The 11684-nt window shown below is 38.5% G+C and overlaps 1 protein-coding gene across 11 annotated transcripts in view; it reads right to left on the bottom strand.

Moving 5' to 3' along the window:
- Positions 1–130: 130 nt before the first annotated feature.
- Positions 131–11684, bottom strand: part of LOC144470965 (uncharacterized) — a 46382-nt gene continuing 34828 nt past the window's right edge. For 7 of the 11 annotated variants that reach the window (XM_078182587.1, XM_078182604.1, XM_078182596.1 and 4 more), the window contains 5 exons: positions 3527–4003; positions 3206–3453; positions 2297–2867; positions 1755–1974; positions 131–1080 (listed from right to left, as the gene is read on the bottom strand). In XM_078182587.1, the coding sequence (XP_078038713.1) occupies positions 917–1080; positions 1755–1974; positions 2297–2867; positions 3206–3453; positions 3527–4003 (1680 nt within the window). In that variant the 3' untranslated portion in view covers positions 131–916. Of the gene's footprint in view, positions 1081–1754; positions 1975–2296; positions 2868–3205; positions 3454–3526; positions 4004–6889; positions 7374–11684 lie in introns of all 11 variants that reach the window. The other 4 variants (XM_078182637.1, XM_078182644.1, XM_078182662.1 and 1 more) reach the window with 2 other exon arrangements.

The raw sequence follows: 11684 nt of genomic DNA, 5'->3' as shown, positions 1-11684 counted from the left end.
TCGAAAAACTTCTGGCGAAAAGTTCTATTTTATTAGGACGCGAAGTTTCTATTTTCGACGTCTCTTTCTGGTACTTATACGTTTTATTAAGTATTTAAGCGAACGACGAAATATACGAAACACTGTAAAGTATATTATAAATAAATATATTAAATAAATAAATAAATAAATAATATGTGCTTCCGTATGATATCCTGACGCGTACGTAACATATGTAATACAAATACACAGCATCTCTCCGTTTGCTGTCGTTCACGATACACACTGACATATTATCCTTCTTTTAACAATTCACTAAATAAACATTAATTAGCGGTATTAACTTTACAGTTCGTAACGAGTAACAAGGGTTAGCTTATGCGGAATGAAGAACATTGGATCTACGTCGAACCTCCCCCATGTTTGCTTAAAACAACGTTGCGAGTAACGCGTTCGCAGTTTTCTTACATACGAGCTTATTTTGATAGCGTACACGATCGCGAAACATTTTTGTGAAATTTCATATCAAACGTTTTGTTGAATAATTCGAAATCTATGATACTATTACCGATACATTCGATGAAAGAACAAAATATCTTCTATTAATTTAAGAAGGTTAGTGAGCGATGTAAGATTAAAGAGAAGATCGGCGAATGGCAAAGAAAATTCAAAGTGTTTTGCCTCGTGTGAAAGAGTTTAGGGTGTTCCGAGACGATTTCACTTTCCAATGCTGAGGTCAGTGATGATTAGAATGGAACTCGTGATACAGAGTTCCTCGGTGATACGAAATTAATTTCTCCCCCAAAACGTTCTCGTTTTTAAACGCCATTCTTTTCCATGTTATAAGAGGTTCACTCCATAATTGTCGCTGAACTCAAGGATTATTCATTCTTCTCCATTATCAGAGACTTTCTTTTTCTCCGTTAATTCGCTTCCCCTATCTTAGCTTCGTTCCTTGGCGTCGTTTATTTGTAGGCACACGAATATGCATGACTGTGTCACGATGATCGAGCAGTCTTGGGTTAGGAGAAAATAGGTCTCTCTTCTTTCGACGGCCAAGTATCATTGGTATCATCATCGCCATTGTTGCCGGTAATATTCCTAAAGAGAACAAAATTAATACGTTAATAAATTCTTAATAAAATATAGAATATAAATCCTTAATGGATATATTCAATTACTGTATTCATTGTAAAAATTTTACAAGTTCGTGGCTCTGAAATTTGTTTATCTCACCTTAATTTATATTAGCAAGATGTTTTATAAAATATTCTAAAAAGATGCTAATGTACATACAGATTTGCAGTTTACGCAGTATTGAATTATTTTTGCTTAAGCATTTTATATTTTTACATTTTATGTATTATCATTAAGACGGTATAAATATTTATTGATTATGTAGATTATTGAACTAACGTTCAAGGCTTTAATTATGTTGCAAATGCAAATATTCTATATCAAATTCTGAACGTAGTAATCGTATTAATTTATGATAATTATATCAAACATGTAAAATCAAATCAACAATTATATTATTGTAATCGTTTCAGTCTATTTCACTCTAACATAGATATTAGAGAGAGAAAGAGAGACAAGAATATGAGAGATGAAATAACTACGTAGGAATATAAATATAATAGAACTATAAGCCAAGTCCGCGCTTCAAATCTACAAGGTTGAAGTAAAGATAGTAATAAAAATATTGTTTATAAAGATATGGGTTCCAGCCTACCCAATCTTCCCTACTGCAAAATTCTAAATAAGCTGTCACAGACCTGCACCGACAGCCGCCAACACTGCTGAATTAGATGGCTGATTGCCGAGCGTATTTCTGATCGGCCTCCTCTTCAAAATGGCGGGCAACGTCTGCCTTTCCTGCTCGTACTCCTTCCGGCTCTGATCTACGCTCTTGAAGGTCTTCTCCACTTCCAGCAGCCCTCCGTGAGATGTGGTAGTGTTCGTACCGTTGAGTGACGGTAACACCGTCAGCCTGACCTAGGAAAACCATACTTCATCAAGCGATTGCAATCGCCGGACACTCCCGGATACTATTTGTTCCGACCGCATCGACGAACAAACATTCCAACGATACAACTTTAATCAGTCAACGACAGATCCACAATTTACATTTCGATCCTTGAACTTTTGAAATTGAAAAGTTGAAAATTGATTTTGAACGGGATTTCTTGTTTCAGACGAGACTCCTTGTCGCGTACTATAATTTTCAGCACTTTTCATTTTCTTATATTTTTTCTTTACACGAAGTTTACTTAACAATCTTCGTATATCGAAGAAAATCTTCAAGATCTAGCCTAACCTGTCTCTTCGACGTCATCACGGCAATAGCTGGATCGTGCTCCTCTTTTCTCCCCCCGACGACTTTCGTGCCATTCGTAGACGGCGTGGAGTCGATCTTTATCGATCTCTGTCTGGATTTCGAGTAACCTCTGTTGGTGGACAACAGGACCCACTGACCGTCGCTGTTCCCGGGATAGCTCTGAGGATGGTTGTTCACGTATTGATACTGAGAGAAGCCGGGTCTCTCGGTGGTGGGCCGAGGACGGTCGTCGTAGCGATTAGGGAAATCGTGCCAATCGTTGTTCTCCTCCGGTTGATTCTTATCGGAGTACCGGTCTAGAAACTGGTAGCTAGGTTTCGTGGGCTGTGGCCTGTTCCAAGAGTTGGGGAAGTTCGCCGGACGATTGTCTGTGATTATGTCGCCGTTTGGACGATCGCTGTACTTGTTCCACGATGGCCTCTCCGGCGGCCATTTCTGTGCTTGGTTCTCTTCGTTCTTGTCCGGATAGTAAGAGGGACGTGTGGTGAGCTTCTGCCATGGCTTTTCGTTGCTCGTCTCTGGCCAAGTAGGCTTCGGTTTCTCTTGGTACCTGGAACAGTTTGGTAGATGTCTTATTATTATTATTATTATTATTATTATAATTAAGTAGAGTAGATGTCTCAGTTTCCGTGCTTGCTCCAATTTTCGTCACCCCGGGTTAAAAATGTATAGCAAAAGAAAAGTCCTATATATAAATTGATGATCTATATTCTTTCATTATGTTCACCTATCAAAACGTAAGATTCAGGGATAGAAGTCAGAGCCGTCTCATATAATTTCTAAAGTCACGCTAAAAGAATTTAAATAATCCGAAGTCTAACGCAGTAGCGACTGTAGAATTCGATCGATGAAGTTTTACTTTTAGTTAAATAAGAATGGTTTGATTACCATGGCTTATTATTTTCATAAATTGGTCTAACAGCATAGTCGGAGGCCCACGGCTTCCCCGCGCCGGGTTTCTCCCATGGTTTCACTTCCGGCCAGGGGCGTTGGGTAGTAGCGGTCGCCTGCCATTTGGAAATTTTGCTTTTGGACCAAGGAATTGCTTCCAGGGTGACCCAACCGTTGCGATCCTCATACGAGTTTGCACCGTAGTACTTGTTCCTCTTCAGGGTGTCGTTCAAACCTTCGCTCAGCTGAAACCAGTAGTTATCCAAACTGTTGACCAGGCTATCTCACAACAAAATGTGAATAAAGGAAAAATCTTACCGCGTCATCAGCTGACGTAGTGTTCTCCACGTTCGCGTCAAATTTAGTTTCGTGGTCGTAGCTGACACTGGTCGGATGCGTCGTAGTGTCGTCCACCTCCAAGAGCAGAGGCTCCGCAGGCTTCACGATTCTGAAGGGATACTTAGGATACTTCTCGGTGCTCCCCTTGATCTTGTTCGCGTACTCCTCGAGAAACTTGTTCAACACGTCCGGATTGAACGTGGACGTCTCGAACATGTTCTTGTGCTCGTCCTCGAGCTTGATGTCCTTCGTTCTCCTGTCGTCGTCGGGCCGGAAGCTACGCAATTGGCTCGACGGAGCCGCCATCGAGTCTTCGAGGACTCTTTGATTGTCCATTCTCGTCCTGAACATTTCGGACGCGTTCGTCCTCATCTTCACGAAGTATCTGGTGGCGCACTGGCTGCCGCTCAGCGTCAAGGTCACCAGGAGCAGACAGATCGCTCCTCTCGACAGCATCTGGAACGGAAGAGGAAAGTTGGAAAGAAACGCTTGCACTTTCGAAACTTTCCGGTCCTTTTCACTTTTTTTCGTGAAATCGCCGAGGCTCGCGCGTTTAAAATTTATTTATAGAGTTGTCCGGAAACCTGAACAGCGTCTTGACGCCTTTATTACCGGGCTGCGTGGCGTTCTCGCAGCTTTCCTTCTGTCTATGCAATTAACTCGTACACGCTTGTCGGGGAATAGTTACGCAAAGGATCCCCAGTATCGACTGATACTTCACCTAGTTTCGGTATATACTTTCTATTATGTTTTATATGTATAAATACGTGAACAACTTGTTTGAAAATACGCCCTAATGTCTGTCCGTTTAAATTACGTCCTAATTAGGAGGTGGTGAGGCATTCTACAGTGTCTGGTAACAGAAAATAATCGAATTTTCGCTGGATGAAAGCGTATGGTTTAATAAAGCAAAAATGTTTAAGATATATTTATTTACAAAAGACGAACGTCACATCTGGAAAATAAAGGTAGGAATCGTTTTCCGATTTCGTGATATTCTGGTGGAAGTTCATTTTAGTTTCTAATGAATGAAAAAAGAAACGTCACATGTCTGTTAAACTTTGATACCTGGAATGTTATACTTATACTTTCTGTAAATAAATTTTTAGCGATGTAGTTGAAAATTGTTTTAAAGGGAATGCAGGTTGTCATCAATTCTGGTGGTTAGTTTGCTCAGAAACGTGGACAGAACCGAGAAATAGAAGTTTTCAGTTTATGGGTTGGAAATTAATGTTATTAGTACATGAGTTAGCGAATAATTTCGTTTAAATAATTTTTTAATTTAATTCAAAGCTTATTCACCAGGAAGCTATTTTGTAAAATAGCTGTCGTTTGTAAATAGTGTTTAAAAAATAGAATTTTTGCTTGTCAAAACGATTATTATAAATTGTAATTTAGAATTGTATAAACTAACAAACAAGAATAATTTATAATTCAGAACTTACAGACACAAGATCTGCTTTTTCAAGCCCACAAAAATATTGACGAATTCTATTAACATATTAACAGTTGTCCAATTTATACCGTGGCAATAACGTTTTCGAAACTCTCAACAAAGTTTTCTAACAATGCAGTAATTGTGGGAACACTTATCAATGGATCTTCTTGTACTTTCCTTCCTACAAAATGTTCTTGTAACGAGCTTCAGACTTCCTTCCTACTTTCTTTTTTAATGACATCTCCAGACGTGCTAAAGTTTCTTCTTATAATTTGTATAACTTGGTAATTTTATTACTGATTTCTCTATACGATATGCCACTTACCAACGTGAAATCACAATATACTCGTTTCGTTACCGTTACCAACCATTATTATTCGCACTTAAATTATTACTTTTCATGTCGTCAATTAAGAATACACTATGCTTACAATTTAATGCTATTATTTTACAAAAAAGAAACGTTTGAAGCTCGTGCAATTTTATTAGTCTTATTAATAGCAAATTGTGACAGTTGTTTTTTGAACTCGAGAAAGCTTATATGTTAACGAAAGCTTATTGTTAATGATTGTTAGATTCATGTTTACGAGAATGTTAGTCTCATTTTGTGTTAATCGATAATTTATTGTTGCTTTCTTCTTTAAGTATACAGCCTGTTAACCAGAAAGTGGTTCAAGATTTTAGGAAATCATAGTTAAATTGATTCAGGAATATGTTCAAAGTTAACACGAGATAATTATGCTAGCATCAACGAGATTTCATTAATAAGTTGCAAATTTAATAACACAAACCGACTTTGTTATAGCAATTCTTATAGCAAGCAGTAAGTTTATGGATAGAGCGAAGAGGTTCAGTAGAATGGCCTCCTCGTTCTCCCGATTTGAATCCGTTACACTTGTTTTTATGGGAACACTTAAAAACATTGGTATATTTGTAATTTATAAATAACTTATCAGAATTGTGAGTAGTAATAGAAAATACGTGACGCACAATAAGAAACTCAGGAGGAACACTTACAGATGTACTCATAATATATACTGTGTCAAAGAAAGTTTGTATTTTTGCATTCACGAATGAATTCTTGTTGATGTTAATCTAACAACTAGTGTATAACTATCGATGCATTCTTATATACTAATTTTATAAACATCACTATAGATACTAATTTTTTACTCTTTTCACTTTTTGTGAATTAATTGTAGAACATAGCTGTACCAATGATATTGGGACCCACTAAACGTACTATAGATATATGTTCAGGCATAAAATACCCATAAACATTCGTTTTGAGATCACTTTTAAGAAATTATTAATCGAAGTTACAAGTTACCGTTACCCGTTTAAAGAACAATTTGCCAAGTCGCCAAGTAAGTACTTTGAACTTCTTTCAAAATCAATTTTATGTTATGACTAGATAATTTTTAGTTATAATTGGACTGCGGACCTTTATGCAAAATAAATATTATTTAATTAGCAAGCTGAAAATAATATCCTCGAACTCTTGTAAAGTCGTTTTAGTTTTATATTACTCACACAAAATATCGCGAACTCCTCAACATTTATCTGAGATGGTTTTGATATTCTAACAACAAATGTCACATCTAATTAATAACTTCTCGAGTCTTGAGTTCCTTCGATTCACATTTCAACTAAACTGGCAAAAGTTTCGTCACTCTAGAAGGGTGGTTCTCCTAATGAAGGAACGTTGCCAAAATAATATTCTAAATTTCTGAGACCGGTTTCTTCTAGGTTAACCCTTTTAGTACCCGACAGCCGATATATCCTCTAGGAAAGCCAACGTATCGTGTTTCGGGTACTAAAAGGATTAGCAAGGTACAGCTAACAACGTATCTACGTTCCACGTTCTGGGGAGGGAGGCAAATTGATCACTGTGCAACACTGACCGTGTCGTTGTTGGTCGTCGAACTTCCTGGCTGGGTCCAGCGCCGACTGTCGATCACGTGAACGGATCAGGATCGGTTTTTGGTTCGGCCCGTTGGACGCCGTAGATCCCGTTTCGAGGATCACGGAACGACGGAGTGCGGCACCGGTGTGGAACGAGTGCGTGTTTCCGCTCGACCTCGACTCTTCAAGGTCTGAGATGGCTCTGTCGCCGAGACGTTGCCCTCGTTTGCTTTTAATCCAGGTCCCCACTTCGTGGTGACTTGGTCCATTTTGTGTCTCGCTCTGAGCCGGTCGGTGCAGCCGGTCGACGCTTCGCGCACCTGGTCACCTGGAGAACGGACACAGTCTACAGTCATCCTTCTCTCCTATCTTGGGATCTATTCTTTCTTCTGCCCGGCTCCGCTGATAATTGTTCCGACAGCGGGAGGATCCGATCAGGCAATCGACGCGCCTCACGGCCACCCAGGATCTGGATCGGTTCATCTAGATCGTGACAAAGGAGGAAGTCTTCCGATTGTCGGGGTTTAGCGGTTCTTTGTCACCCAATTTGGATATGAATTTATTTTTCACTGTTTTGCGACTATTTTTCGTTTCGCGAAATAAAATAGAAGAATTCAAGTTCTTCCAGTTCAAATATAAGTTCTCTTATCTATTTGTAAGAGACAGAATTTGTATGAGCTTTGATTTATTATCATTTTAATAAATCGAAAGTAACGCAACCTGTTCGTAAATATTTTTATGTCTTCATAATTTTGTATTTCATTTTTTCATTTTTTTCACAGACCTAAGGAAATTGCAGTCCAGTTGTAAACGTCTCTATGCTTATGCTAACTTTTAAATATTCCTATATTTTTTATTTTTTTCAAATTTGAAAAATGTTGCGTCCCGATATTAATTAATTCAGCAAACATTTAAAAACCTGTTTGAAATAGCAAAGTTAGAATAAAAGAGAACATTGTTGTTCCATAATCCTGACGGAATTTGAATTCCAATGAATCCAATCTTCGCGATATTCCAATCTTCAAATCTGCATTTGAATAAGTAGCAAACGTTTGAAGATCTCGCGTTACTGTTATCCCAATAATTAGCGTACGAAGTGAACGTTTCTGAAATACTTCGAATATTTGAAAATTATCGAGGACGCGGAGAAATTTCTTATTGAAATAGTTTAGTCGATCCTTTGCCGACCTTGTAATCCGATCGATTCCCAGCAAAGCGAGGAAGAATTTCAACAAATGGAAATACGTTTTTCGCCACGCGAGCGCCTCCGCGGTGTGAACCGTCATGAAAAAGCCTGGATTCGTCACGCACTAATTGCACCGGCGTGGACAATCAACGACTGCTTTACACGCTGGTTTTTCTGGTTATGATTTGGAGTGTCAGTCATCATCACCGAGTCGTTCCTAATTCCTCGAGAACTTCGAATTTCCTTGGATAGAAACCTGTCCTTACAAACCAGCTAGAAACTGCTCCACCCTAACGAATATCGTTAAACGCCACTGAAGCTTGTCACCACGTTTTTTCATATACTATACGTTGCATTTTTTTTATATCAATTCTTTCATTTAGTTTATACGACAATCTCGATGAAATACTGTACTTCCTGATAAAAATTAAATTGCGATGGTCATACAACGTCGTGTAGTAAAAATATCCAAATTAACAATCTTGAACATGACTGTACATTACCTGAACTGTTTCAATGAATTTTATACTGCGTAACGAATTTTTGTATGCCTATTGTAAGAACATTTCTATATAATTATTTCTTTCAATGATCTTCACTATTTAGATTACTTAGTTCATCTTGGAACGTTAAAACGTAAATAAAAAACATATTGCTTCGTTAAACAAACAATTTTATCTCTACATGCAAGGGTTAATAAACGTAAAGGAACAAGCTGCAGGAGTTAAAAATATTGTAACTCCGGATTGCGAGGACGGAAAATCGCGTACAGAAATAATTGAGAAAATAAGTAAATTGTAGAAATTATAAAAAGAAACTTCGGTGCGTTTAAATATGTTGTTAAAACAGAAAGTAGGAAGGAAGTCTGAATCGCATTAGAAGGACATTTTGTAGGAAGGAAAGTACAAGAAGATCCACTGATAAGCGTTTCTATAATTACTGCATTGTTAGAACATTTTGTCGGAAGTGCTTACGAAACGCTTCTAAATCAGCATCAATTAAACAATTGATCAATTAACATTAATTCGATGTTAGAGTTCGCCGATATTTTTGTAAGCTCGTTACGAACTGTCGTTTTCATTTATTTACGACAAATGTTTCTATTCTTTTGTAACGTTTAGTTAACTTAGAACGTGAAGGCGTACGCTATAAAAAAAAGTAAAAGTATTGGAAAGTTGATCTTCAAAATTCTCTTATTTGAAAGATATCTGTGCGTCAATCATTTTCGAACGCATTGCGCTACGTCACGGTAAAATAGCAACAGTAAAGTGATACTAACTGAGTGACGAGAACCCGTTTGTCGGTACGGCGTTGTTCATGTAATTGAAGTTAGAGAGACATGAGATCGGAGTCGAGTTTTATGGCCGATAAATCATCGATTCGACCCTGTTCTCGCTGTAGGTGGCGCGAATCGACCACGGGGATTCGATCGTTGCCATGATTTTTGCGCTTTCTCGGCCCAGAAACCCATGGCTAGAATTTTTTGCGCGTTGCCACGCCGCGCCGAGATTCTTGCTCGTTCGTGAGTGAAACTAACGTTTCCGTTTTACGAGCAGCTTCCGACCGGCGGGCCGGATTTTCACCGATCCCACATTTTTGCCATCTCGACCAACAAAACTAGGCTGCGCACCTCTGTTACAGTATCCGTTCCGATTTTTATCGCGTCATTGGGCTCGGTCGTCTTTCCGCCAAGAAAAATCATCGAGGTTTTTTCCCTGGAAAATTGCTGGCCATCGAGGAATCGTGTACCATGACGTTGTAGGCGAATTTGATGATGGAAATTCTTCGACTGAGCTGCGCAACACGCGGTTCTCTAGTAAATCGTCGTTTCTCTTCCCTAGTTTTAACTCTACAGAAATTTCGTACAAAAACGAATAATTTTGCTCACATTTTTAACAATATTTTGTTGCAGTTTTAATGTTGTAAATTAGAACTGGAACGATTTTTTAATTGTTTCGCTACTTTGATTTTGTAGAAAAATGTTGCTTTTGCACTGTCCTTTCATCGATTCTTTTTTTCGTAACGTCGTCAGAACGAAAACACCCCGTAGATTTTTATTACCTCCTTACAGTCGTTATACTCAACAACTTTTTACTATACGTATTTAGCGTCACTGAAGTCTAATTTCCGAGACAAGAAGCATACGATAAGCACTATATTCACGTTGACGCTATGTAAATTATCAAATCTATGAGATATACTTATCTAGATATACTTATCTAAAATTGTTTACAGCCACAAAATGCATAATAGCTAGCTATTAATTAGATCTAATTACGAGTTAATAGTATACGATATTCACCCATTGGTTATACTACTGATCACCCTGCAATTTCTATAAGTTCTAAATTTAAGAATGGTAAAGCTAAAATTAGGTTCAAGTTTCATTCTACGTCCCCATTTAAGTCTTCTTGGTTTTAATTGTTTTTAACCTACCACACTCAAAGACCCTAAGGCTCTACTAAAAATTGTTACATCGCTTTCCAAAATAATTCTCGAATCAGTAAAATAGCTTATATGTAAGAAGCTGTTGAATGCATTGGTATGTGACGTAAGATTCAACTTCATCAGCATTAATTATAAATCATAGACAACAGAAATATCGTACTTTTGGAAAAGCTATTTTGGATTTAAAGTTAAACTGTCTTCAAGTGCAAAGGGTTAATTTCTCGACAAATTTCACTACGTATGTTGAGTCCAATCCTTTTCTTCCACCCTTATGTTATAGTCTCTCGGCAAAATTCTATTATTATCTCCCCACGTCTTTGTTCGTGGTCTCCTAGGGTAGCTTGATTTAGTAGCTCTTACTGCCGTCGCAGATTACCCCTCCAGTCGACGTTTACAAGAAAGACAATTGATGTCCACGTGACCGGCATCATCTTGATCGCAGGGACGACTTCCGCTTTGATGCGCCGACAGGAATTTTTCTCTTCCGATTCCGGTCTGGCGTTGCGGTCGGCTGGCCTACTCGAATCTGGAATTGGGTCGTTCGAGGCGTAGATAACCGCGAATACGAGCGTCGCGAGGCTGGGGCGCCGCGAAAAAAGAAAAAGAAAAGAACCGACGACTGTCGGGCGTAGGGAACGTATACTTTCATTGTCGGCTGGCTGGAACGGAAGGGGAACGACGGCGATCTTCTCACGAGGCGAGTTTGCGCGGCGCCCGCACCTACGGGATGTTACCTTTGTTGTGCCGGAGAAATTCATCCGTGGATTTAAGAGGATTACGGGGCACGTGTGTTCACGCGGATCGTTCACGTCCGACTGACAGTGCGTCGCTCGCGCGCACGATGGATATGGGAAGAAATCGACCGTCGGGTGCTTGTAAGTCGACTGTGGCTTTTGTGCATCTGTGACTGAAGTGAGCTAATACATCGGTATAATTTTTCAATTTATAAAAATTATTTAACAGAGAAGTGAATTTTCTTGTAATTGGCACAGACCATTTTTCGTTCGTATAAAGCTCGGAAGTGTATTTGTAAGTATTTCTTTGTAAAAGTAAACATTATATTTTCTAAGGTCTTTATTGTAAATTGCAATTAATACGATATATACTGTTAATATTTTTTAAAGTATCGAATATGTTCTGTTGAAAACTTGTTAACGCAA

The sequence above is a fragment of the Augochlora pura genome, chromosome 1, assembly GCF_028453695.1.
Source record: "Augochlora pura isolate Apur16 chromosome 1, APUR_v2.2.1, whole genome shotgun sequence".
NCBI lineage: Eukaryota > Metazoa > Arthropoda > Insecta > Hymenoptera > Halictidae > Augochlora > Augochlora pura.
The sequence above is the reverse complement of the archived record's forward strand: the minus strand, read 5'-3'. Positions and strand labels throughout refer to the sequence as shown.